Source organism: Cyclopterus lumpus, chromosome 1 (genome assembly GCF_009769545.1).
Source record: "Cyclopterus lumpus isolate fCycLum1 chromosome 1, fCycLum1.pri, whole genome shotgun sequence".
Classification (NCBI taxonomy): domain Eukaryota; kingdom Metazoa; phylum Chordata; class Actinopteri; order Perciformes; family Cyclopteridae; genus Cyclopterus; species Cyclopterus lumpus.
The window spans coordinates 5,106,801-5,134,435 of NC_046966.1; the positions used below are offsets into that span (position 1 = coordinate 5,106,801).

The window sequence follows — 27,635 nt, forward strand, 5'->3', positions numbered from 1 at the left end:
GTTTGAGTGTTCCAGACTTTTGGCCATGTAGTGCATCTCACAGTTGAAGCCTATGGATCACCGGCTGGCCTACAGAGGCCCAGGAGCCCTTGGAGTCAGGAGTCTCCAAGCCTCTGTGTCACATGACTGTGACGACAAGGGTTTCAGTCAAAGGTCCTTCACTTTGAAGATGTCAAGTCACACAACAAAAAAGCCATTATGAAACTTTTATATAGGGGACAGGAACCTTTTAAGGTAGCTGGGGCCATGATCTTATATTACGTCCATACAATAAAATAATCCACGCATAAAAAAAAGCACACAATTGATTTATATTCCTTTTCTTTTTTGTGTGTGTGTAAGCACCACCTGTCTCAGCCGCCAAGGGGCGCTGTGGTTTTTTCCACCGACACGTTCACCTTGGCAGGACGGCAACATCCTCTTCCGGGTTCACGCCATTCACTCGCTCAACTCGGTTGAAGATGAATCTAGCGAAGGCATAATATTTGTTTGTACATAACCGCGTTTCCTCGCAGAAAAGGATAAACTATACGCGACTCTCTGCATTGGAAAGCTTGTGTTGAATATTCTCGTGTTAGTGACGCCGCTGCGGGTGTAGCTTATCGTACTCCGCGTGAGCTCAACATGTCTGCGGAGGAAGCGGACAAACAAACCGCCACCGATGCTAGCGCTGGAGACGAAGAGGAGGAATGGCTGTACGGAGGTAAAAGGAAAAGAAAGAAAAGACCACGCTGTCCGCAAACACAGCGCGTCAAGAGCGAAAGAGTGTGTGTGTGTGTGTGTGCGTGTGCGTGCGTGCGTGCGCGTGCGCGCCGGTCTGCTAATGAACGGCTAACCATTAACACCGAGATAACAGGTTAGCCTGTAAGCTAAGCTAGCAGCTTTCCCGGCCTTTTGCAGCCGTATGATTTGAGAACAAAAAAGTGATGAAACGCATTCGTTTCTGTCGCATTATTCAAATTAGTGTTTTGAAGCTGGAGATGCGTTAAATACCAATGCCGGTCTCTCTGTTGCATTGTGTGCGTGTGTTTGACAGGAGAAGCTAATGAATGGCTACTTATGGTTGAAGGAGGCTTTTCTTTTTATTTTGTCTCATGTTGCAGATGAGTCCGAGGGCAAAGAAGAGGACGAGGAAGCCAAACTGAATGCTGCAGTCAGGTATGTGTTGTCCGTGTTCACCCATTAACACCGTGGCTTTGTGTATATTACTTTAAAAATAACTCAAAAGACACCTGTTTAGGGGCTATGCCTTCATTCATATGTGTCATAAGACATGAACTGATGGACAACAAATTACTATTCTATACAAATCTATAGCTACATCATTTAACAGGCTGATAAGAAAATGCATATTCTTAACGGCTCAAGACAAATAAAGACACAAACATTTCTGTATTGAGTCATTGTTTTGTATTGTAATAGTACTGTTAAAAAAATCCTTTGCTACATGATGGTGAAGTTAGAGAACGTGACAACACTGCTTGAAATTGTATTTGATCCACAGTGCGCCTGCTGATGCTTTAACAGAGGATGCACACGCTACAGGGAACGGAGTAGCCTCTGAGGTAGGTAACCGGAGCGTGCATACAGTCACAGAATGTGTTGCAATGTGGGCCACGCTTCTTTTCTCTTTGGTTGTGTGCTTACTTAGCTCCCTGTTTCAGAAAGCAGGTTTAGTGAACACTTTTGAGTTAGTTAAACTGGGTTTTCTGTTCCAAAAAGAGGGGTAACTTAACCTCCATGTCTGTTACCATGGTTATCTTCACTGTGAACCTAACCGACTCGCCAGTAGGTTTTCTTTTTTTGCTTTCCTCATTTATTCTGTCTGTGCCAAAGCAGGTATCGCATCTCATTTATTAGCGGTGGTTTACTGTCTAAGTATAACAGACTGTCAGTCAGTTTGTAAAACCTGGTTGGGTATTAGTTTGGTACTCAGGAAAATCAGCTTTTTTGGGTTGTCAGACATTTCTTTGATCAGCTGGGTTTTTTTGCCCTCACATTCAAATATTTACATTACATGTCATTTAGCTGACGCTTTTATCCAAAGCGACTTACAATAAGTGCATTAAACCATGAGTCCAAACTCAGAACAACAAGAATCAAGCAAGTACAATTTCTTCAATAAAGTTAAACTACAAAGTACTATCCGTAAGTGCCACATTCAGGTCATCCTCAGCTCAGATAAAACCTCAGGAAGTTATTTTTCTATGAATACATAATGCTGTGACTCTGTGCACACAGTTGATTTCAGCGGTCACTGATCAAACATAATTCCGATTTATATTGAAGATCATATGTTACTACTTCTGAGTGAGCAGGATAGGGGTGCAGCTGCAGAATGTAGTTTTGAAAGCAAATTTGTTTTTAAAATTGTTTTAACTGCATTTTAGTGACAGCGTTTAACTTTACTACTTTTCTTAAAGTAGCTCATATACATTCAGAGTCCACCACGTTATCATAGTCAGGTTTTATTTGGCATTCATTATTTACTAAATGATGTTATCTTATTGAAACATTTCCCCACTCCGAGTCAGGCCCTTGTGCCAAGATAAATGTGGACAGTTTATTTATAGTTTACGTGCATTAATATCTCTAAATCCACTGGATTCAAATGGTGGGTGTGCCTTCTATTTACCTGTTGTCATGGTTAATTGCAGATGCAAAGCTCCATTGATGATGGCTTTTCTTTCTTTCACTCCACACATGAGTTTAATCCAGAGTGAACAAACACTACTCAGCTGTTCTGGGAGTTATCCATCTCAGGGTTAGACAACTTTAGTTCGGTACAGAGTGTGTTAAACCTGCTTTCTAAAAGAGGTCCAGTTCTCCCTCCTCACAGTTGTTTTCTGTCCCATTCGTGTGTCTTCCCCCCCCCCCCCCCCCTTCCTCCTTCTGTCAGGCGACAGGTGAGGGGGAAGGTGATGCTGAGGGTGATGGTGCAGGAGTGGGTGAGGATGTTGACAGTGACAGCGACAGTGATGACGACGACGATGATGTCCGCGTCACCATTGGAGACATCAAAACGGGAGCACCACAGTACACGTAGGTTTTCAGTCAAAGTTTGGTGTGTTTTTAATGTGGACTATATATATATATATACATATACATACATACATACATACATACATACATACATACATACATACATACATGACAGGTAATTGAGAGGAGACCGTGTGACAGTTTTATTTTGTTCTCCTCCCAGAACTTATGGAGCTCCACCTGTCAATCTCAACATAAAGACAACAGGCTCCAGACCGTATGGACAGGTACTGTCCTCTATTCTTGAACTGCTTTCTGTTTTGACCTTTAAAAAAAAACCAGCGTATTATTGTATGCACCATTCAGTTCATAACATGGATATTATACACAGAGTAGTAAAGAAAACAACATGTTCATGTCCACTTAACATGTTCTGATGTTTATTATTTTCTCGTAGCCTCCAAGATGAAGGGAGTGGATCTGGACGCTCCTGGTAGCATCAACGGTGTACCAGTGCTGGAGGCGGACGTGGAGTCCTTTGAAGAGAAACCCTGGAGAAAGCCAGGTGTGTGTGTGCAGCTGAAGAAAAAACAACCAGTATAAATGTTGTAATTGTTTCTTTAGGCACCACAGTGATGTGCACATTCAGGATGTTTTGGTACAGGTGCCCCGAGATCCAGGGGAAGATGACATGTCATCCTAGTATGTTCAGTATTTCACACTTTTTGTGTGTGTGTGTGTGTGTGTGTGTGTGTGTGTAGGAGCGGATCTATCGGACTACTTTAACTATGGCTTCAATGAAGACACATGGAAGGCTTATTGTGAAAAACAGAAGAGACTGCGCATGGGCCTGGAGGTCTCTACTATCGGCTCGGTGACGAGCAAGATCACTGTGAGAGACCAGCGCTTACTCTTTTTTTTTTTTTTTTCTGTCAACGCCCTCTAGATTTCCATCAAACTTCTCTTTTCTTCATAAGGCCCGCCCTCTCATAGTTGGAATCTAAGCAGCTTCCTGTCTGGTTTTATCTGGAAACTTGACATGATAAGAAGTGCTTCACCTTCTTTGTTGTAGGTCAGAGGAACAGTAAAAAAAGTAAACATTATAGTTTCATTTCAAACAGCTTCATCACCTATATTTCTACAATGTTGTGCAGAGACAAATAAAACACTATCTCTACTTTGATTAACTCATGAAATATATTTGTGGTTCTTTCTTAGGTTCAGCAAGGCAGGACAGGGAACGACAAGGACATGTCCAGTTTGCCCATTCACACGTCAAAGCCAGACTTCACGTCTCCTCTCAACATGTACAACCCCCCTATCAGTCAGGTCCCCAGGTAACAGTTGTGCTCTTATCATTGCTTATTAACATATATGATAATATCCCACGAATAGTGTTTCCATCCCCCTGTTTTATGAATGTTTCCTAGTAAAGTGTTAAATAAAAACCTGAGTGAAAGTAAATATATATCAGTCAAGTCAAAATATGTAAAAACTGTTTAGCACTGAAGTGAAAATGTTGCTAACTTGATAAAATACAAGTTAATCACAATGAACATGAAGCATGTGACTTAACCTTGCAGAAAGCTAGCGTCACTTACAGCCTCTCTTGCGTAACTTTAACCCATAATAGACTTTAAACGGCTGAGTGATATAAAAATATTCACCTCCCATGTACAGTTGACGTTATACAGAGACCTTTTTTTTTTTTTTACCAGGCTGTAAACCTGTTTATTTCTTTTATACAGTGGTGCATTTTTACAGGGTCTATGTGGCCTCAAGTGGCCATTTTATGAACTGCATGTTTTGGCATCTCGGAAGCCATCTGCATACTAATTGAGAAATGAAACGGGCCATGGAGATCATTTTGATCTTTGACTCAGAAAAGAGAGATTTCATGATCCGGATCCATTCTGATTGTGATTACAAGTTTGTAAATACCGGCCCCTGGTCACCATCGTGTTTATTTGTGGTTAGACGAGGTCCTCCCAGTGTGTGTGTGTGTGTAATCTTCTTCACCACTGTCCTTTTGTTTCAAAATGGTAGGATCTCTCCCCCGCAGTGGCCCCCAGGTCCGCCTCCTCCGGACATGTCCTATTATACGTAAGTTGGCACGGCCTTGGCCCTGCAAGGTTTAATGTGTTGATGTTGAAACACGGTGTGTGGGGGGCGGGGCCTGATGTTTTTCTTGACCATGAAACGTGACCACAGAAAAACTCCAAGGCCCAAGACACTTTCTTGCTTTTGGGGTGGTGATGTGCATGTGTGAGAACCTAAAAGTTAGAGCTTTAGAAAGAGTCACTCAATTATAATTTTAGCTGAATCCACTCTTTTTTCATCCAAAATATTGATTTCCTAAATATGGAGCCTTAACAGTAGCGTCGTATTTTCTATGTTAATGATATAACACGTCTAACGGTTCTTTAGAGGCTTCCAATCCTCCAGTAATTTATCATTTTTGTTTGTTTCAAGTCATCATGTTATGGAGTAATGAAATGCCCTCTTAGGAGCCACAATAGGTCCGAAACGCTGAATTCATAACCCTGACCAAACCTAAGAAGTCAAAATAAAGCCATTGTCGGGCTTCAGTTTAGTCATCATACGTTTGGAAAATTGCAGTCTGTAGGAATGATTTAGGGCCGCATCGCATTAGCTATTTAATTTCGGTACATTGATGATTGCGTATTGTAGAAGTAGACGAGGCATATGCCCAGTGCCATGATTTTCACTTTTGGTATCTTTTTTTTCAGGAAGACGAGTGGTACTATAGATGTGATCGGTGGAGGAACGGCCACCATCAGCAGGGTTGAAGGGCGCCGCAGACACAATCTAGAAGGCAACAATATCCAGGTACACCGAAGCAACACGGACACACTTTTTTCCACTAAACTAGAGTTCAAGTTGAAAGAAACTGTGTGTGTGTGTGTTTCATCCTGTCTGCTGTCGTGCAGGTGATCGCCGAACAAACGGACGCCGAGCCGACTCCAGCTAAAATTCCCAACTTCTTCCCTCCTGGATCAATTCCTCCAAACATCCCCCCACCTCCGTTCCTCCCTCCTCCACCCAATGTCAACGCTGCACCCCCGCTCATCCCCCCACCCAGTAAGTTTATCATCATCATATCATTTCTCGGCTGGTCTCTTGGTGTGATTTTTAAGCAGCCGTCCTATCTTACCCTGTGTTTGCTCTGTTTCAGTGTTTTCAATGTGTTAATGCTCTCTTTCTCTCTTGTAGGGTTGCCCATTACTGTTCCTCCTCCTTGTTTCCCCCCTCCACCTAGCGGCCCCCCTCCCGCTATCATCCCCACTATGGACAGGTAACTGTTGGTATTTATTGTTTTCAATACTTATGCTGATATAGCCAATTCATGCTAACGTCAGTTGTCACTACTGATGTAATTATACTGTTGGCTCATGAACTTTGTTAGAAGTGGAAGCCAAACGTCATATCTTTCCCAGAGATGAAGAAAACATGATTAATTCATAATAAGAACATTTGTAGTTTGTTGTATTTCTTTTTAAAGTATTTAGCTACATACAAATGTTATCAATATTACTTTCTTTTTTTTAATGCAGCATTCTTTTCTTTCCACAGTGGCCACCCTGGAGGGTATGATGGGCGCTCTGTCCCTCCCTACCCATTCCCTCAAGGTAGGAAGCTTTACCACGTTGACCAGGTTTTCTAACCTCAGCATGTATGTATGTATGTATGTATGTATGTATGTATGGAAAAATAGTTTAATGTGCATTATCAACTATTTGCATTATCAATGATTATTACAGATTGCTAACTGGATGTAAACAGTTTTGTTTCCAGGAAGCGTTTGAACACAAAGTAATAACTGTATCACTTCGCCAGGCGCATACCCTCCCCCCATGTCCGGAGGCGTGCCTCCCCCCCTGGCCCCCCATGATGGACAATACTAAACCATGGGACTACTACGCCCGTCGAGACGACAAGCGAGAGAAGGAGAGGGAGAGGCCCAGAGAGAGGACACATGAGCGGGAGAGAGAGAGGGAGCACAGCCCTTCAGCTATAAGCTACACAAGGTGAGAGGGAGGGAGACGAGAGGCGGGCTGGTTAACGCGTTCATAGTCTCATACTGATTAAATATAAATGCATCGTGTCATTAAAAAAAATATGTATTTTTGTTTAGAGTACGGGCCTGTTTGGTGTGCGTGCAAACACAGCCCAGTGAATGCTCTTGTTCTGTTTGTTTTTTTCCACTTCCACAGCGACGAGGAGCGGTTTCGATACCGCGAGTACCAGGAGCGTGGTGGCTACGTGGAGCGGCACCGTGAGCGGTCGAGCCGAGAGAAGGAGGAAAGACACAGAGAGAGAAGGCACAGAGAGAAGGAGGAGGGACGCCACAAGTCCTCTCGCAGGTACGTAAACGCACACAAAACCTCCCAACAAAAACACAGACCCCTCCCTCGAGTAATTGTCAACGCCTTAAAAAAAGCAGCGTTCACAGCCGGTACATCCATTGTGCAGTATTTCCCCACTGAGTAGAAGGTGATCCTGCATGCTATTGCAGTGTTAGGCTCATGTCGGCGGGTCTGTCCGGCTCTTTATTGGATTTTGGGAAAGTTTGGATTCAAGAAACTCGCGTTAGCAGACCACATGAGCCTTTTCTCTTGAAATGCTAAAAGAGAGAATATACGGTTTGAAAATATGAACACGCTTGTGATCCACGTGGCCGAACAGGGTTATATTGAAAAATCTTTTTATCTCTCACAAGTCAGCCGGAGACAGAGTTATGAACCAACTCGTAGCGCTACGTTTAGCTTGGTTATCTCCATCTTATATAATCTGCCCGCTACAGGTACAACAGCAGGCTCCTCGCTGGTGACGGTGGTTTTCTCTGGCTGATATGACTTTTAAAAAGCCTTTCGGTTGGTGAATCTGGGGTCCGTATCGCTGTGACCGTGACGAGTGAGAAGGGAAAGTTTGACGCGCTTAACTTGGACCATATGGACAAGCTGGAATCGGTTCAGTGTTGACTATGCTGCAGACGACTTCCGCTAAACAGGCTACAATGCAACCGTCAAAACAGAAATACAATTTTAAAAAAAGTATTTACCTTTCGCTTGATCCGATCCGTTTGTGTCATGTGACTTGTGGCCGGAAGACGACATGAGGGAGAGTTGCAGAGAGAAGTTTCGGTGTTTGTTGTGTTGCTGCGTGTCATCTAGATTCTACATGACACAAAATCAGCCGAAGATTTGGCTGATTTTAACAATGCAGATGCAACGCCAAGATTTCCGAAGGCGACTTCTTCGCACAAACAGGACCGACCGGATCAAGAAAAAGGGAAATGTCTTATTATTTCTCTGTAGGGTAATTTCCCACCAAACTTTTGTTATTGTCCAACATGGGTCTTCCTGTAACAGATTATCACAATGTTTTCTGTTTTTGTTATTCTCCTAACCCTTTCTGTCCGTCTCCATTTCACTTCACCTGTTCTTTCTCTCACTCATTGATCTTCTTGTCTCCCTCTCTCCTACCCAACCTTTTATCTCCCTTCCCTCCATGCCCTTTCCTATCCCTCCCATCTCTGTCCCCGACCTCTCCCTCTCCTCGCCTCCTTTGCCCTTTCCACACTGGTCCCTTCTGCTTCAATTAGTAGCAGTAGCAGACGGAGGCACGACAGCGAGGAGACCGACAGCCACCGGAGGCACAAACACAAGAAGAGCAAGAGGAGCAAGGAGGGCAAAGAGCCTAGCGAGGAGATCAGCGCAGACCAAGAGAACCAGGAGGTCATGGAGTAGCGATCACCACCTCCCTTTTTTTGTTTTTTGTTTTTTATGTCCTCCCCCTTTCTGTCTCTGGGTCCTGTCTGTCCCTCTGTGTCTCCCACCAAGATGAGAAAGAAAGGAAAGGGGGGGAGGGGGCATAGACCAACAAGAGCAGAGAGTCGCAGAGTGGTCGATGCGCCCTGTCACTCCTCTCTCCATCAATCACAATCCTCCTCCATCCGGCTGCCGTTCATCCTCACCGTCACCTCAAGCGGGGAACGGATGCAGCAGAGGAGGTGATAAAGGAAGGGTGGTCGTCTTGTTTGCACCATTCGTCTCCCCATCATGAGCTGACAGCAGACAAGGCGTCAATCTCTCTGCCCCCCTCCCCCCTCTCTCGTTTCTCCCCCACCCTCCTCTCAGAGCACTGTTGTAACGATTAGGTCATGCTCAGATTTCACTGTATAGTCCCAATGATCAGCAGATTTAGCTCTTTTTTTCTGTCATTTGTCGTTTTGTCCTGTATGAAGACATCTATAGTCGGTTTGAGTTGAATTAAAAAAAAAAAACACTTTTGATAGGACATCTTTTTGTGACTTTTCTTTGGTCCAATGCTTCTTCGTGCATTAGTGATTCACAGAACATTTGTAACAAATCCTAATCTAATGCATAATTTATACATTTGGCATTAAAAAAAAAGAAGTATGTCCACGGAAATCTCTAACGGTTCTCTATACGATATTCTCAACATTAATATAGCAGCAAACATATATTGTTACGTACAGCTGTAGTGGAGTAATGTCTACCTGAGCAGAGAAAGTTGTCTTGACCAATGGCGTCGCTGTAGAGGAGACGCGCCCACCCTCCGGTCAACCCCTTTAGCTCCGCCTGCACTGTTGCCACAGTTTGCTGCAAGCCGGCTTGTGGGGGTGTATTTTTCTTATTGTGACCTCGCACTGCTGAAGGGTTACGTTTTTTAAATTGATTTTAAACAGACCAATTATGACTCGGAGCAATTTGTATGTATTAAAACATGTATGAAAAAGATAGTTAAACATAACCCCCCTCCCACACACATTATGATCTTATGTTGTCTTTGAACGTGTTTTTGATTCCTGTGCATGCATGTGCACGTGGAGGCAGCTGTTCAGTGTGTGACACAATTCTCTTTGGGAATCAACTCGCACGGTGAGGACGAAGTTCAAGGGAACTCCAAAATGTTGCATTTATTTGTCAAATATTGCAACCCAAATGGTTTTGCGGGGGTTGGACTTGTGAACCCAGTATTCTAAATCCTGGCTCACTATTAATGTTTGATCTTGGGGTCTGGCAGATTTGTATCTCCCTTCCATTTTAATATTCAGCAGCTGCTGTGATTTCATCCATGGAGGAAGCATGAAAAGCTCATTATTTACCTTGTAAACATTGGATGTATTACTCTCTCTTACAGTTTTATTTTAGTATTTAATATCAAGTCCAAGTAAGATTTAAAATCTTAAAAGCTCAAGTACCCGATGTGCAACGTGACTGCAGGGGCTTTATTTATGTTGGAAGTAACCTTTTTGGCTTTTACTGACGTACAGTGCATCCGGAAAGTATTCACAGCGCTTCACTTTTTCCACATTTTGTTATGTTACAGCCTTATTCCAAAATGGATTAAATTAATTATTTTCCTCAACATTCTACACACAACAACCCATAACGACAAAGTGAAAACTGTTTTTTGCAAATTTGTGCAAATCTATTAAAAATAAAGAACGAAAACATAACATGTACATAAGTATTCACAGCCTTTGCCATGACACTCAAATTTAGCTCAGGGTGCATCCTGTTTCCACTGATCATCCTTGAGATGTTTCTACAACTTGATTGGAGTCCACTTGTGCTAAATTCAGTTGATTGGACATGATTTAGAAAGACACACAGCTGTCTATATAAGGTACCACAGTTGACAGTGCATATCAGAGCATAAACCAAGCCACGAAGTCCAAAGAATTATCTGTAGACCTCCGAGACAGAATTGTATTGAGGCACAGATCTGGCGAAGGGTACAGAAACATTTCTGCAGAATTGAAAGTCCCAATGAGCACAGTGGCCTCCATCATCTGGAAATGGAAGAAGTTTGGAACCACCAGGACTCTTCCTAGAGTTGGACGCCCAGCCAGACTGAGCGATCGGGGGAGAAGGGCCTTAGTCAGGGAGGTGACCAGGAACCCTATGGTCACTCTGACAGAGCTCCAGTGTTGTTCAATGAAGAGAGGAGAACCTTCCAGAAAGACAACCATCTCTGCAGCACCTGTTTGGTAGAGTGGCCAGACGGAAGCCACTCAGTAAAAAGCACATGACAGCTCGCCTGGAGTTTGCAAAAAGGCACCTGAAGGACTCTCAGACCATGAGAAACAAAATTCTCTGGTCTGATGAAACAAAGATTGAACTCTTTGGCCTGAATGCCAAGCGTCATGTCTGGAGGAAACCAGGCACTGCTCATCACCTGGCCAATACCATCCCTACAGTGAAGCATGGTGGTGGCAGCATCATGCTGTCGGGATGTTTTTCAGCAGGAGGAACTGGGAGACTAGTCAGGATTGAGGGAAAGATGAATGCAGCAATGTACAGAGACATCCTGGATGAAAACATGCTCCAGAGCGCTCTGGACCTCAGACTGGGGTGACGGTTCATCTTCCAACAGGACAACGACCTGAAGCAGCCAAGATAACAAAGGAGTGGCTTCGGGACAACTCTGTGAATGTCCTTGAGTGGCCCAGCCAGAGCCCTGACTTGAACCCCATTGAACATCTCTGGAGAGATCTGAAACTGTCTGTGCACCGACGCTGCCCATCCAACCTGATGGAACTTGAGAGGTTCTGCAAAGATAAATGAGAGAAACTGCCCAGAAATAGGTGTGCCGAGCTTGTGGAATCATACCCAAGAAGACTTGAGGCTGTAATTGCTGCCAAAGGTGCTTCAACAAAGTATTGAGCAAAGGCTGTGAATACTTATGTACATGCTTTGTTTTCGTTCTTTATTTTTAATAGACTTGCAAAAAACAGTTTTAACTTTGTCATTATGGGTTGTTGTGTGTAGAATGTTGAGGAAAATAATGAATTTATATCCATTTTGGAATAAGGCTGTAACATAACCAAAATGTGAAAAAAGTGAAGCGCTGTGAATACTTTCCGGATGCACTGTATACTGTAATAAAAATGTTTACTTATCATTGGCACACATGCTGTAATCGGATCAAGGAACGGTGACAGGTCAAAGTCCCCCCCCACCCACCCACGCCATCCCACTGTTTACTTTGCTCACATGGGTTCACAGAAAAGTAAATGTACTGGTGAGATGCATCCACAGTTGATTTAAGGCTTGTGTCAGGCAGAGAAGAGACTCACCCGAAGACAAGAAGAAGAAGCGGAGGCCCAGAAAGGAAAGACATCAAGAGGATGAGGAAGTGCGTTGCTGCTGTCGTGCTGCTGAGTCTCCTCTCGGGGGGACTCTCTGCTCCTCTGAGCAGCTGTGACAGTCTGGTGAAACCCATCACTCTCAGCAACCAAGGCGTAAGTGCACTCTTTGAGTATCCAGGGTTTCATTTCAACTCTGCAATAAAAATATTAAACGTCTCCGGTTTTCATCCGGAGTAATCCAATAATGATGAATCCTGTTACCACGCGGGACTGACAACTATTTCTGTTGATCCCTTCAACCAAAACCAAAGTTCCCAGCTGTTAAAAGATTAATAAAACAATAAGACTTGGGTTTTTCTAAAGTACATCTGCCGATGAACAGAAGTTACCTGCAGTGCTTTGACTCTTCTGTCCTTTCTGACTACATTTTGTAGTAATAATTTGGTGTCTCTTTATTGGACCGTGAACTCGTTTTTACATCTCACAGGTTTCTGGGCCTCAGAAATTATTATAATTTTTTTTTTAAGCTTTAGGTTACATTGTTTTACAGCTGCTCCCTCCCCACAGGGTTCATAAATGTGTGCTCTGTGTGCTTCAGGTGCTGGGAAAGTGGCTGTACATCGGGGGGACCTCTGACCTCCCAGGAAGTCGCTCCCTGATGACCCTGATGACCAGCATCTGGGTGAACTTCACTGAGACCGCCCAGAGCAACGTCCTCAATATCGTCCAGACCCAGAGAATGTAAACGCCCCCAGCCCCACTGTCACAGCACGGGGCCTGAAGGCGACATGTTTCTAGAGGATCTTTTTTTATAACTAGACTTGCATCTTTGTTAATGAGATATAGTATATTTGCACTACATAGTTTCGCTCTAGCCATATCCACGCACTCATTCACATTCCTTGGCACAGACATCTGCAGCACCCCTCAAATGGGGAACATCAATACAGACCACATTACCGAAAAAAAAAACTGCTTCATTCTGCTGTTCTGGTTCCATCCTGGTGTAACGTTTGACTTTTCTTTCTTCGCAGATTTGGCAAATGCTTCAGCGTAACGATGAACGCGACCTTTGAAAACAGCTCGCTGTCGATTGGTGAGCCACGATGTATCGGAGAGATCCGTTAAGAGTGGAAACCTGGGTTGAAAGCACATTCACATTATTTCCTGTATGTGTGGGGTTTTTTTTCCCCCCCACAGAGCAACCGTTCCACCTCAAGGAAGTCTACCTGCCGACCAAATGCTCCGACTGTCTGGTGGTCTACGAAGACGTCGTCTTTGGCCAGGACACGTTCACCAGCCTGATGCTTTTCAGTAAGGGCCTCGCCCTCCAGTCCCATTGAGCTGAACATGCGTCTCCTTCAACTCGCACACCTTTGTCCCACAGGCCGGAGTCAGAGCGTCTCGCCGGATGTCGTGGAGGAGTTCAGGACGCAGGCGGAGTGCCTCCGGATACCGCCGCCCACCATGATAGACACAGACTACGGTGAGAATGACTACAACTGTTTGTCTCCACACACTGTGGCCCCAACGCAGAGCTGCTGTCTTATTTGTAATGTGTGTACAGAACTCTGCCCGGAGGACACCTCGCCTGTAGATGTGCACAGCGCCGACAACCCGCTGACAGCAGAGGCCATGATCAGAGTGGCAAAACTCCTGGACACTTTTTTTGAGATATTTATTAACTGATCAGTTTTGTCTTCTTTTTTTTTTTTTTTTTTTCATGAGAACATGTGGAATTTTTTCCCCCTGATTTCCATAAATAAAAAAAATTTGAGTAAATCATGTTTTCTCGTTCTAATTAGTTGTAGATATTAAAAAAAAAAACTAAACAAGACGTTTTACCCCTCAAGAAGATATAAGAAAACACAAATAAAGTATCAATATGTATTGTGATACAATGTGGATTCTGGACTCAAATTGAGATTATTTAGATGAAACAACCAGATACTATTCCTGTGAATTAATATCGGTCAAGGCACTCTATTACATGAATGCAAAAAACATTATTATACCAGTGGTTCATACGCTTTTGGGCCCTTTACCCCTCAGTTTGTCAACGGGCCCGTATTGTCATGTTTCAGGCGTCTCCGAGTTATTAGCAACTATCAAGTATTCCAATATTTCTCACAAGAAAATGTGAATGAACTTTTTGTGTGTGTATGCGTGAAAGGATCTGAGAAGTCCTCCGATTTATCTTGTGATAAAACTAACATCCGTATCAATATTCTAGTCCAATTATTATTTTCGGGGGACCTTTTTTCGAGTTCTTCTATCCGGATACCAGCGACATGATTTACCTGCAGAAACACAGCAACTAGTTTTGAAAGCACCGGCTTATAAGGTCTCATTTGCTCATTTGGTCTGGCAGACAGCAGCTACAACCAGTGGAGGCGGCCTGTATGGCACTGCATTGCGTTCATCCACTGGAAGGGATTTTTACTATTATCATCATCATTATTACAACAACAACAACAGCAACAGCAACAGCAACAACAACAACAACTATTGTCTCTAAAAGTACTGCAATGAGTGAGTGTTACTGCTGCTTTTTTTAGTCTTCTGATCTGAATGCAATCCTTATTATCGTAACAAACAATGTTAAACCAACCGCATTCATATAGTACATGACACACAGACGAGGGCGTGCACACCTGCTTCTGTTGGAACTTGGTCTTGTTCAGTTCGAGGCCTGCCGATTGGACGACCCTCAAAAACTCTGCAATGTGCACGTCCTGGATTTTCTCAGTTGCCGTATGTATGAGTATATCATCTTATGTATGCCCTCTGTACCGTTGAGTCCCAAATGGGAGGCGGTGGGAGGCGTACCCCTCATACGGGGAACTAAAAGTAGTGAGCCTCCTGCTGTCCAGGATCTGGTAGGACCAGCCTGCTGCATCCAATGATGTGAGTACTTTTGAGGGGGCAGGCCTTGGCATGGTTTCCTCCACAGTGGGCGCCAGGTACTTTTCCTGTTCCGCCACTCGCTTCAGCCTCCTGAAACGAACCTCCCTCTGGTCGGGTTTGAGCCAGCTGTTGGCTGTTTTCAGCAAACCACTTGATCCGAAACTGCCTCTGACCTCATCCACCCGTCCCACGAGAGTCTAGACCCATCTCCACAGCCTCGGGGGCCGCCTGGTCGCCAGTTGTTTTTCCCTCTCATCACATGCACTGGATAATAATACTATCTTTGCTTGTAGCTGGTGCTGACCTGGAACATCCTGTGCATCCGAGGTTACCCTCCGGGCGTGTGAAGCGTTTTCCAGGACCATAATTAGTATTTTCTACCTAGTCTTTTTTTTAAAATGTTTTGAGTGCTCCTGTGTCGTCCTAAAAGGTTTAGTTTTAATAAAATAAACCTATGGTTAAACCAACAGTCCAGTCGTCCTAATTAGTCTCTCTTACAACTTCTCCCAGGAAGCCCTTTCATCTTTTCTGTGATTACTCTCATGGCTTTTGAGCAGCGTGCACATCCCAAACGTCTCTTTTTGTGACTCATTACACCTTGAGAATAACCTGCTTCTGGACACTGCAACTTCCATCCATTACCAAGAATACAATCCAGTCGCCTTTTTGGTGTTTCTAAAATTCCCCGTGACCTCGAATGACCGAGGAGTCCTCGTACAGACTTCAACAAGCAAGAAAACAATCAGTTAGAGAGGAAGATGCTCATAGCCTTATTTATTGGTAGTTTATTACTGTACATCTGCACATGAGTCATATGTACATGTATATTTCTCTTCCTCGCACACACACACGCACACACACACAGACCACTTAAGATTATATATATATAAAAGGACTCTTTTCTGTGCAGGGTTCAATCACAGTCTGAGATCTACGTAGAACATTTGCATCAGCACACCGTGCATACACGCACGCCACAAATATCTTCATTATGGCCTTACGCCTTGATTAACACGAAACAGACCATAATCAAAAATATAGAAAGGTGACTGACAAGCCGATAGGCAGCCCAGTGGTAATCAAGTGAGCGTGGGTCTTTTACAATGTAAACCAACACAATGGCTGTTTGTGGGTCCATGAACGCGTTTCCTTCACTATCTAAACAGGAAGACCACGTCCTTGTTGGTTGTCTCTGGGTTTTTTCGCGGGGCATTTTTCACTACAGACTATTCAAGTAATGTGTGACCTGCACTGTGTTCTCGATACCCCCCTCCCCCCCACCCCTGTTGTGACTTTGGAACATACCTGACAGTGAGATCTCCCAATACTACTTGTGGGTGTGAGAAGTATAATCCCCCTGAGTGTGACCCATACAATCACTGGAGCTGTGTGACCTAAAACAAAGGGTTTTTGTTCAATCTCAGTCTCTGGATGCTTTAAAATATACATTTATATAAATCATGAGGTGTGCTGAGTGAGAACAAAAGCTTAATATATGCCACGCTCTTTTTTTTTTTTTTTTTTAACGGGCAGACGACTGTATGTTTTCATTAAACTGAGATGTGCTCTATGATGCCTTCTATAACACGTCGACAGTTTAAAGAAATAAGCACAGGCCTTTATGACTACGCAGCATTGTTAGCTAGGTAACTGGACAAAAGGTTTCTGGCCGCCCGATGAACGCAAGTCCAAGACTCTCTGTCCTTTAAGCTCCGTTTTTGGTCTCCACCGACTCCCGAGGGAAATGTTTGCCTCGTTAGCCGCTAAAACGCTCCACCAGTTTAGTCGCCAACTGTGTCTTACAGCAGTCATTTTTCATTGTTAATATAGAAACACGGATTAGTGATGGAGTCCACATTCCTGATTTGGGAGTGGTCTGGTTTAGTGCAGTTATCAAGCTAACGTCGGTAATCCTGCTTCATGATCCAGAACCCCGGTATTACCGAACACCTAACGAAGAGGACCTAACGCTCTTGGAGACCCAAGACCTCTAAATGTAATTAGTCAGATTATTTCTATGACAGGGGAACTTTTCTCAGAAGAGCCAAATGCTCAACTTGAAACCCTCCGATAAGTAAGCCACGGTTAGCAGGTAGGAACAGAGGCCATGTGAAGGTTTTAAGGACCGATTGTGTGCTTTGGTGTTGACACATGACCATAAGGACAGACAGGAAACAACCATGACATATGTTTGCAAAAGAAATATTAATAAAAAAGAGAATTGGAGGCCCATTTCATGAGTGTGCAGATAAAAAGCGCACTCATTTATAAATTACTACAACAAAAGTAACACAGATCGGTTATGGCAAAGAGATGCGTCAAAGAAAGAACCCTAAAGAGCATCTCTTCCTGTCTGATTCGTCTCTTGTGTTTTTGCTTCGGTTTCTCTCACTCAGAAAGACACGCACACAGAAATCAAATACAGTGAAAGTCATTGACTGCCTCTCTTTCACAAAAATAGTAAACAAAACTTGAGATACTAAAAAATAAAAAAGGTGTCTACTCTTAATCACTAGTGACTTTTGTTCCAGCTTATCTTGTTCCACTGCGAACAAGAAGCAGTTGCTAGGCAGCCAGCCCATCACCTGGACAGACACACACACACACGGGTGTGATTGTCACTGGGGTAGGGGTGATGCAGGGGGGGGTGAGGCGAGAGGGTGTCTGGTAAGAAAGTGTGACATTATAGAGTTCAGCTGTTCTGGCTCCCCTCCCCTGTAAAACCAGTCTTTCCGCTACAGAGTCCATTCGGATGACGGTTCCATTCAGAGTTCTGATATGTTGCCTCCGCAGCCTCGAGAAAAGGATCCAGAGCGCCAAACCAACCGCTACAAAAGCACTGGGGTGTATTTTTATTTATTTTTTTTGCAGGTGAAGTGTGCCGGTGAGACAATCGGTAAGATGCAAAGGTGTTTTGTTTGATCACGGTCTGACTGTGCCATGTGCTTAGGTTAGGGGACATACAAGTGACACAACTTCCAGTCGTAGCTCAAGTTCAAGAGTCCAGTTTCCAGCGTCAGTTCCAAAATTCCATAATCCTGCCCCCCCCCCCCCCCCCAACATCCCATAGGCTGGTGCTGGTTAGCAAGGCTCAACGGTGCCCCGGCTCGCTCCGATAGGTCGCGGCTCAGCGGGGAATTCGCTCCAAAAAACAAGGGTTGGTGGTGCTGGATTTGTCAACGAGGGTGGTGTATGTGTGGGAGAACGGGTCAAAGAGAGGGGAGCGGAGGATCGATGCTACCCTGTAAACGAAAACATTGGGGGATTTTATTCGGGAGCTTGGCAGCCATTGTGTTCTGTGACCGAGCAGCAGCTGGAGGTTTAAGATCAGCCGCAGTCGGGCTAGTCCGGTCTGAAGATGGGGATCTTAGGTAAGAACTCTATTAGGATTACCTGCAGGAGACGAGAGAAAAAGTGCCGTTACCGAGAGACAACATACAGATTTTTCAAGCGGTAAAGATTTTGCTATAACTTTTCTCCAAAATTAGCCATAATTTTAGTATCTCAAGTCATTGCACACCATGATATCAATGTGATCAGGTCGGGTAGGGCCGTGCCAAAGAAACATTGTGGTTTCATTCACAATGTTGACATTTTTCTTCTAAATAAACATTTGAATGGCACTGATGAGTTACAGGCAATAAAGAAAGTTGATTTAATAATAGATCAATACAAAAAGGACTACATTATTCCAACTAATTGAGGACATTGTATTTCTTTGGAAACACCTGCACATTGTAATTAATAGGTGTGGAAGTAAGGATGTGTTCTGATCGCCATTAGCAAGGTGTGGAAAAGAAACAGACTCCTCGTTCATTTCTTAACTACATTCACGCCCGGACGCAGAAAAATGCAGGTGTTGTTACGCCAAAAGGCCGAACCGTAAACTTTTTGTTACCATGCACCGTGCCGTCACTGAGCAGGCCGCCGTAGACCACATGCAACATGAATATCGTCATTCTGCTGGTAACCTTGCAATTTTTGCGACAGAGCACAACACGATTGCAGCTAGTCAAACCACGTTGTACATCATCACACTATTTTTTAAATTATTCTGAATGTACTATTTTTAACTGTTTGTTTTGCACGTTTTGTACGTATTACATTTTGTCCTTTCAGTGGAGATGAGCGGCCGCTAAGGCTTCAGCTAATGGGAACCCAGTTAATAAACTAAACTCTCATCCAACCACAAGGGATACTTACGTATTCCATCATGTTGTTGGTTTCACACTTCCTTTTGCTCAGTCTCCAATGCAAACACAACTGCAAACAGAGGTCAGATAACTAATCAATGACATGTCCTAACGGGGGACACTATTATTACACACATATCCATTCATGCTCACCTTGTGGTAAAGCCTGCTGTTCTCCCACTCCAGAAGTTTCTCTATAGATCGTCTTGTCTGGAAGGCAACAGGGATATTAGATCAACACAATAACCGTGTCCTGAAACCCTGTGTTCATTTGGATTCACTGAGATGTGGCTGCCGGTGCAACATGGACAGGTCTCTCACCCTCTTGCTGAGGCAGATGACGGGCCACAAACTGAAGCCCAGTGTGCAACAGCAGCAGAGGCAGCCGCACAGCAGCCACCGCACATTCACCGGCAGGGTCTTCCTCAGGCAGCTGTTCACACGGTTGATGCTGGCTTTGAACTCCTCCGGTGCCACCTGAGGGAGTGAACACACGCGGCACAGTTCGTATTGTCATGTAGAATGTTGTTGTCATTGTACGCTAATCTAATCTGAGGTCTGTACTGAGAAATTAATTTGTCTACAAAAATAGTAAATTGTTGTATCGTATGCTGGCTGGTGGCTAGAATATAAGGTGAATCTTGTAGTTCCATTGTGCCACAGTTAATATGCATTAATGAACGAGACACTCACCTTTCCTGTAAGTGCTGAAGGAAATTCTGACCCAAATTTGTTACTAAGCCCAAACCTGGGGGGGGGGAGGAGGTAAACACAGGAGACATGCACCGTTTGAATAATTGGCTTAAACAAAACCAACAGGGCAGTTATCAAAGGGTTCAACTACCAAGTCCAGCTGTTATCTGGGGTAAATTATTGCAATTCAATATGCATCAAAATACATTTCCTGAGATGTACCGTGTCGTTTTTGATGGAGCCCCATACATTATTAGAATATCGAAAAAAAAGATATTACAGAAGGACCTAAAATTAAACTGGAAGTGATTGTCCCCAACTTCTCATAACACATTTCTTGCTCATTTCTGGATTGCGTGCCACAGGGAGCGTGGTTTAAAAACGTTGGCAGGGAGTGTGGGGGGGGGGTCAACAACACGATAACTCGGCATCGGCTACACAATAGGTTCATCTGAGATGAACTTTGCCTCCCCTGGAAAGTAGACGACAGCGCTGACAAAAAAACTGCGGTCAAGTCGAACAGTTTTCAGGTGCCTAAAGGCATTCTTTAACAGAAAGTCAAAGAAATAGTTCCTTCATGTTAGATTCGGGCTACTTGTAGTTCACAGACCTCGTTCGGATTTTATTTATGGTTTGTAACTATATATTTATGTAGAAATGTGCTTGTATCTGCATCCTTTGTTCTTTTTATGTTAACATATCCAAACGAGCAGCAAAGTGTTTAAGTATTACAACTACAGGGTTTTCTCCAAAACGTGGTGTTTGTTGTCAAATCTAAGAGCCAATCAGCTGTTTGATCTAGCGACAGCCAGGCGTTTCCCGTCATGCATTTGGGTCATGCAGTCGGTGGAGAGCTACTGCAGCGCCTGGCTCTAAAAACTGCAGTTTATCGTGGATGACGTCAGAGCAAGTCGGGATCAAGTGGGACACAAATCTAACCAGCATGCATTGTGCGCAGGACTGGAGCAGACACAACAACTACTCACAACTTCCTGCTGCCACAACAACTTTGTGTTAATATTTGGCCTGTCTGCTCGCTTATAGGAATACACTTTAGTATTTTCAAAGCAATTCATCAATATCTAATGAATGCGCCCTCGCTGGGAATTACACTGCAGGAATATAATACAACAAAAAAAGTCTACCTCTTCAAAAGCTACTACCGAGTATCACCTCTGATTCCGTGCTCAAGTCCTGAAAGAGTGGAACAAAGAGGGGGATAAACTATTAAACCAGCAGTAATAACAGCAAACCGACTTGAACAATAAAGGTGAACGAATCACGCCACGCGGTAGACAATGTACATAATTATATATCAGGGCTATATATATATATATATATATATATATATATATATATATATATATATATATATATAGCGAAAAGCTCAATTTAAGAAGCCACTCCTCGCAGGAGTTAGCTCGCTGCTAACTCGGTAGCTCAGCTCGGTCACCAGCGAGCGGGCAGTTGGTCCGCTGCTCGTTTAACGGGCCCGGTGCTCGCCTCTCCCGATGGCCGCAAGTGTCGCCGGTCGCTTACACAGTGACGTGGCCGGACCCTCGCACCACAACCGGGTCCGGAGCGTACTTGAGGAGCTGCTCCTCCGCGGCCCTGTCCTCGTCCTCCTCTTCCTCCTCCTCCTCTTCGTAGATCTCGTCAAAGTCCTCCATCATCGCACGACTCGGCCTCGCGCTCCCCGGGAGAGACACCGGGACAGACACGATGCCGACGACACTGCGAAACGTTACCGAGGAAAAAGAAGCACGAGTGGAACCGCCACGAACAACCACTGTAAAAAAAGATCAACCGTCCCGGAGACGGTACAGTTCACATCGTTCAGCTAGCTCCCGAGCAAAACATCAACATCCGCCGCCGCAGCAGTCCGACACCGGAAATGGGACAGTCTGATTCTTTATCATCATTATTTTTAAATTGAATTAAATGTTGATGGTTTTGTACCAATAATAATGTCATGTTATTGTTTCACTTCAATGGGAAAATGTGTTGCTTGGCTTCTTTGATCCCAGCAGATACAATAAATAATATTTTACTATAAATGCCCATATATGACACTAACACGGAACAATACTCAATTACCAGTTTAAAAGCTCCCGCACTCTTAATTTTACTTAATTAATGCACTATCCATAAGTATTATCAACAAAGTTTACCTAAAGTATGCCCCTTTTAAATGTGGTGTTATATTATATATATATTATTGTATTATATTATTGGTTGTTTCGTTAAAAGAAATACAACATTTTACTCTGAATCGTAGAGGATTGGAAGTATAACGTAGAGTCAATTGGAAATACTCAAGTACAAAACAAATACCTTAAATGAAGTACAGCACCACTGATGTTATGACATGCAGCCCCCAAGTAGTTGGATTGAAGTCTGCACTACATTGTCATACATTGATAACAACGATAGTAATACAATTAGTGGTGCGGAAATAAAAACAATTAGTTTTAATGGATTAACAAAACCGGAAGTTGGACCCATTTTCCTTCAAAGTACGACATCAACGTTAGCAATAAGTTACATTTAGCCTGCCTTTTAACTCCCTATGCTATGTGTATCGGATGTTTGCAGTCCTGACTCACATACAGCTTAGATTCTTTAAATTGCTCCGCAGTTAAGTTGAACTTTTACTCAAAATGTGCCGCTATTTGCCAATACACGTTTTATTCTGAAAGGTTTTAACTGATTTTTCTTGTAAAACCTTTCCGGCTAACCTGATTCTTCAACTAACCTAAACCAGCTAAGCGCTTACCTTTGAGAGCCGCGACTAGACACCGTCAACAGTTAACTGATGCCCCTAAACCTTCCAGTAATCTAGCATGGCCTAAATCAGCACGAGAGAACCGGAAACGTCGACTGAAAAGCAAAGCAGTGTGGACATGACAGTAGCGCTCCTTCCTGTTTAGTGCAAAGACAATTAACCCCGGCAAGTGAACTTTTTCCTCCGCTCACTCAGCGTCGGACCGAGTTGTGTCGCGAGATGACGCCAACTGATAACTTTAAAATGATCTTTCAAGTGTTCAAAGACGCGGTTCCCGTCGTCACGAGCGGGATTCTGACCGTAGTCCTTCTGTCGTGCGTTTTGTTCGGCGTCCAAATGTATTTCAACTTCCCCCGGGGGGTTCTCAGCGTCGGGGCCGCCGTGTTTCAGGACGGACACCTCCACCGGCTGGTGACGTACCCCTTCTACCACCAGACCCCCGCCCAGCTTCTCCTGAACGTCTCAGCCTTGGTGTTCCTCGGCGGCAGTTTGGAGAAAGGGGTCGGCACTGTGCGCTTCCTGCTCTCGTTCTTCCTGCTGTCGACCACCACGGGCTTGTTCTACAGCTTCCTGGATCTTCTGCAAAGTGACGGCGGCCAGAGTCCCGCCGAGGGGCTGGTTCCCGTGACCCTGGCATGCGTGGCTCTCACCACCATGCACACCAAAATGACCAAAGGATTCCTGTGCGGAGTCAGCTTCCCCACCATGGCCCTCCCTTGGGTGCTCCTCATCGTCACCACGGCCCTGGCTCCTCACAGTGTGCTCCCCTGTAACATCCTGGGCATCCTGGTAGGGTGGCTGTATGGCAAAGGGTGCCCGTCTCTTCTTAACATGTCGGAGGTTAGGGCGGGCGCTCTGGAGAAGACGGCACCTTTTCGGTGGTTGAGGAGCATCAGAGGCGTGATGTTTGTCTCCGCTTCCACAGAGGAGAGGAGGAAGACCCTCCTTCCACAGATCAATCCAACACCCGGGTCCTACCCGGTTCAGGCTTACGCTCCGGCATCCAGCGTTGGCACTGCAAACAACCGGGCCGATATTTATGAAGGCTGGCCGAAGTCAACCAGTGCTTTGTCCGGTACCACGCCGCCCCTCAACCCTCACGGGCATGTCTCTGCGCATAGCTTTGGCCACAGTCAAGGACATTCTTTAGAGCAGAGTTTTGGCCAGGGCTGCAACCAGAACCATAGTGATGGTCATGGTCATAGTCACAACCATAGTGATGGTCATGGTCATAGTCACAACCATAGTGATGGACACGGTCATAGTCACAACCATAGTGATGGTCATGGTCATAGTCACAACCATAGTGATGGACACGGTCATAGTCACAACCATAGTGATGGTCACGCTCATAGTCACAACCATAGTGATGGTCACGCTCATAGTCACAACCATAGTGATGGTCACGCTCATAGTCATGGTGATGGTCATGGCCATAGTCATGGTTAATTAGTCATGGTTATTTATGATTGTCAATACTATAGTTTTCACATGTGGGCACTTGAGTTGTCTGACATGTAAAATGCTTGGACTTTAAAGCTGACTTTACTAGTAGGCTTCTAGCTTCAGCCTGGATGAACAGTATATTTGTTTTCTTCTCAGTGTTTAGGTGTTACGGCTGACTTTTGTATATACATTTTTTTTTAAATATATACTTTTGTACACATGTCCCCTTGTTTCTACAAATAAAGTATGGTGTGCAAAACATAAAACGTCTTTAGATTTAATAAAGAATCTGGCGGCTCTCAGCGAATTATGCAACACACACAGAATGGACGCCATAGAACTGTCATCATCTAGTTTGATAGATTTTCTAGCTGTGGCTTAACTCTGCTGAGCACCTGCACCTGTTTAACGCTTGCTCCCATCATCAGCTCGAGAAAGGGGGAAAAAGCAACCGCTGAATCAAATCGATGACGGAAGCAACCAGCCATGAGCCGGCTCGCTTCTTTCTAATCTGAGAGTTGAACGTGTGTAGTACTGATTGGGTGGCGAGTGACACGTGTTGTTTTTGTTGTTCCCGTGTAGCGTCATTGACCCCGATGATTATTATAACCTGATAGCAGGATGTACACCGATCCTGACAATCAAAATGGAATCACAAAAATCATACAAAATGGTTAATTTAAAAGCAACAACCTCTATGCATGAATGAAAACATAGGTCAAAATCACCTTGTTAAGTCTTACATTTACATCTCCTCCCCCTACAACATTGAACAAAAACCCTGTGTATGGAATTGGTATTAAGTAGATAATACCAAAGCAGCACTTTCTTGCAAGCAGTCAAGCTTAAAATGTGGCTTCAATCTTATTTAAAAAAATCTATTTTGTGTTTCAGAAGAAGACTGAAATAGATAATCAACACATTCTAATCAAAGCATAGAGAGAGAGACTGTTTTAATCCGCATGTAGTTTGGTTTAATTGACTTGTGCAAATACATATACCACAGAATTGTACAACTTCATGACACTGCCGAGTCCCACTGGAGAAAAATGGCCACTGGGCCCGCGTCCTGTACGGCAGGATGCCAGTGTGCATTTCAAATAGAGCCTCAGTCCTCCCAGGAGTCCCCGTAGATGTTTTTCTTCTCTGTAACATAAAAGAAAAGCAGGAAGAGTTTAGTCACTGGAGGCATCAGACGCCGAGTTTCCCACATCACTGCAGTGGAATCTTACGGTCTTTATTGTTCCTCCCCGGCTCCTTCTCGGGCAACGTTTTGAGCAGCGTCTCAGCCTTCTGAGTGAGCGTGACCTCGTAGTTCTCTCTGTTCTTGAGCCTCAAGTCCTCGTAGAGGGTGGCCTTCTTCCTGGGCTCGTCTTCCACTGACGGTGGTGGGGGACAAGGGAAGGGGACAAAGAGTTATCTGGGGGAAGTTGACGGAGAAGTTCCTCACCATAGGAAGCACATGTTTGATTTCAGAAGGTAAAAAAAAAAAAATATGCATGTCCAAACCATTATGTTATTTTTACGTGTAATAACAATCATTTATATTCATAAATGTATACACAAATCTCAATATCAGGCATTGATATGAAATGAAAATATCAGATATTGCTGGACTGAAAAAAACCCAACGAATATATTTGGGGAATTGCTCCATTGTTTGCCATATGAATGCTTTATAACTAGCAAAGGCTGTTTTAACAATTATCATAGTACTGATTAACGGTAGTTGCTGTCAATTGAGAGGCAGGCCTGAAACGCCGCTTCAGAACAGATGGTCGTCATTACATTGTATTTTTTTTAAAATGCATACAGTCGTCTAGAGCGGCGAAGTCGTCTTCTCTGCCCATTGGCGACTCTGCGTTGTACCCATATTCATGATCTCTGGTGTTGGCGGGTGTCTGTTCAGAGTCTTCCGCTGGCTGGAACATTGTGTCAAATGACGGGGCGTCTGGGTCACTCATCTCTGACTGAGGACCTTTGGAACTGGGGGGCCGAGACAGAAAAAGGGTCAGCGAGTAGTCGTTGGATACAACAAATAGCACCACAATCACATGTGTGTCTGTGTGTGTGTGTGTGTGTGTGTGTGTGTGTGGGGCACTCACGGTTGTGTAGGCATTCCTGTCCTCTGTCTGAGGGCCTCTCCCAGAGGAGAGTTTTCCAGCCTCTTGAACTTCTCCTGGCAGGTCTTCATGTACGACATTTTCCCCGCCAGGTAGCCACAGAAGCCAGCAACTGGAGAAACATACTCAAAGGTATCAATGTCTCATTTTAATAACCCCACCATATTGACCGTATTAAATATTTAATTTCAGCTAGGGGCAGGTGATTTTTTTGTAGCTAAATTGGTTAAAAAAACTAAACTTTCAGAACTTACAGGCCACTTTAGGAAGAGATCCAAACCTCGGAGATGCAGCCAGAGTCCCTGTAAATAAAAAAAACAGGATCTATTTATAGTACAACGCTGTACGTTCGTGTTCATTACACAGACATGTTGCCGACTTCTCCACAGTAGACAGAGGGTTACCTTTGGCCACTAGGGCCTGAGTGATGGCCACGCCGACCAAAGAGAAGGGCACCGCTGTGAAGGAAGCATGTCGGCGTCAAAACTCAAACCTCAACGTTCCCATCTTCGAGCTGACATATTTAAGTCTGACCCGTGTGTGTGAAAAACGGAAACTTACACCTGTACCAAAAGCTCTCCTGGTTGCACTCTCTGAATACCCTCTTCTCTTCTTCCGTGGGGATGTACTGCATGCCCACTGGCGACTGCAGATGAACACAAATACGCACACGCGCGACACCGACGTTAACTTTAATTCCGTGAGCTAATTAGCGGGACTGTCTGTGCAGCTTGTCAAATAGTCTGATTTTAACCAGCAGGCAACACAAGTCTCCACAGTTAATCTAAAGTTGAAGCTAGCCAGCTAACACGTTAGCGTCCCCTAAGGTGTGTATTTTACCTGAGCCCCCACGTGCTGCCGCTCCGCTGTGAAGCCAGGAGTGGCGGACGACATGTCGACGGCAGTGCCGGTGCAAACTTAAGCGTTCAGAGCACGCGTAGTACCAACATGTAACGTTAAGCCACTGCGCGACCTGACTTCTTCTGTTTGGTACAATGTCATTACTCCAGCTAGCGCTGCATAACCCGGAAGTAAAACAAAAAAAGAGTTCTATTTGTGGGTTAGTTGAATTGTTGTTGTTGTTACACTACGTATTACATCAATTGTAATTGTGATTAAAATGAATTAAAAATAATCACATATAACGACCCTAGTGTACGAAATCCCCAAAGAGTACATTAGTCGAGATTGAAACTGGGTCTTTTATTTTGAAAGCTCTAGCGACGGTATTAAAATGCCGAGCTACGCCCCCTAGTGGTAATAAATTGACATTTTGATATATTCCAGAGTATTATATTCAGTCGCAGTAGTGTATCACATAATACCCTTCTTATTCTTCTTCTTATTGTGTTTTCATATATATC

The 27,635-nt window shown here is 44.2% G+C and overlaps 5 protein-coding genes across 7 annotated transcripts; 3 read left to right on the forward strand and 2 right to left on the reverse strand.

Annotated features, from left to right (window-relative positions):
• Positions 1-414: 414 nt before the first annotated feature.
• On the forward strand, positions 415-9,298 carry fip1l1b (FIP1 like 1b (S. cerevisiae)). The gene is given in 17 exon segments (XM_034538702.1): positions 415-703; positions 1,104-1,158; positions 1,505-1,565; positions 2,900-3,042; positions 3,206-3,268; positions 3,438-3,547; positions 3,744-3,874; positions 4,201-4,319; positions 5,029-5,085; positions 5,733-5,832; positions 5,934-6,084; positions 6,217-6,298; positions 6,577-6,632; positions 6,841-6,875; positions 6,877-7,031; positions 7,218-7,367; positions 8,609-9,298. Coding segments are annotated over 17 exon segments (1,692 nt in total). The 5' UTR covers positions 415-624; the 3' UTR covers positions 8,754-9,298.
• Positions 9,299-12,060: 2,762 nt separating this feature from the next.
• Positions 12,061-13,908, forward strand: LOC117735659. The gene is made up of 6 exons (XM_034540456.1): positions 12,061-12,277; positions 12,723-12,865; positions 13,159-13,220; positions 13,325-13,438; positions 13,512-13,610; positions 13,692-13,908. The coding sequence occupies exons 1-6, from the start codon at positions 12,164-12,166 to the stop codon at positions 13,811-13,813; spliced, it is 654 nt and encodes a 217-aa protein (XP_034396347.1). The 5' UTR covers positions 12,061-12,163; the 3' UTR covers positions 13,814-13,908.
• Positions 13,909-15,800: 1,892 nt separating this feature from the next.
• chic2 (cysteine-rich hydrophobic domain 2) lies at positions 15,801-22,130 on the reverse strand. 2 transcript variants are annotated; one of them, XR_004609387.1, is made up of 7 exons: positions 21,457-22,130; positions 21,063-21,111; positions 19,918-19,972; positions 19,546-19,701; positions 19,378-19,434; positions 19,235-19,294; positions 15,801-18,424 (listed from the first exon to the last, which is right to left on the reverse strand). XR_004609387.1 is itself a non-coding variant. In XM_034531167.1 (6 exons), the coding sequence occupies exons 1-6, from the start codon at positions 21,588-21,590 to the stop codon at positions 18,374-18,376; spliced, it is 513 nt and encodes a 170-aa protein (XP_034387058.1). In that variant the 5' UTR covers positions 21,591-22,128; the 3' UTR covers positions 15,801-18,373. The 2 variants fall into 2 exon arrangements, 1 of the variants encoding a protein (XP_034387058.1); XM_034531167.1 differs by lacking the exon at positions 21,063-21,111 and having other exon boundaries at positions 21,457-22,128.
• A 454-nt stretch (positions 22,131-22,584) lies between these two features.
• Positions 22,585-24,392, forward strand: LOC117729782 (rhomboid domain-containing protein 2-like). Of its 2 annotated transcripts, none has more exons than XM_034531155.1 (2): positions 22,585-23,924; positions 23,985-24,392. In XM_034531155.1, exons 1-2 carry the CDS (start codon positions 22,922-22,924, stop codon positions 24,149-24,151), a joined length of 1,170 nt encoding a protein of 389 aa, XP_034387046.1. In that variant the 5' UTR covers positions 22,585-22,921; the 3' UTR covers positions 24,152-24,392. The 2 variants fall into 2 exon arrangements, with proteins under 2 accessions (XP_034387046.1, XP_034387038.1); XM_034531147.1 differs by having other exon boundaries at positions 22,586-24,044; positions 24,105-24,392.
• A 692-nt stretch (positions 24,393-25,084) lies between these two features.
• Positions 25,085-27,304, reverse strand: LOC117733447 (OCIA domain-containing protein 1). The gene is made up of 8 exons (XM_034537105.1): positions 27,112-27,304; positions 26,833-26,917; positions 26,676-26,729; positions 26,526-26,573; positions 26,254-26,383; positions 25,962-26,134; positions 25,381-25,527; positions 25,085-25,294 (listed from the first exon to the last, which is right to left on the reverse strand). The coding sequence occupies exons 1-8, from the start codon at positions 27,163-27,165 to the stop codon at positions 25,257-25,259; spliced, it is 729 nt and encodes a 242-aa protein (XP_034392996.1). The 5' UTR covers positions 27,166-27,304; the 3' UTR covers positions 25,085-25,256.
• Positions 27,305-27,635: the final 331 nt, after the last annotated feature.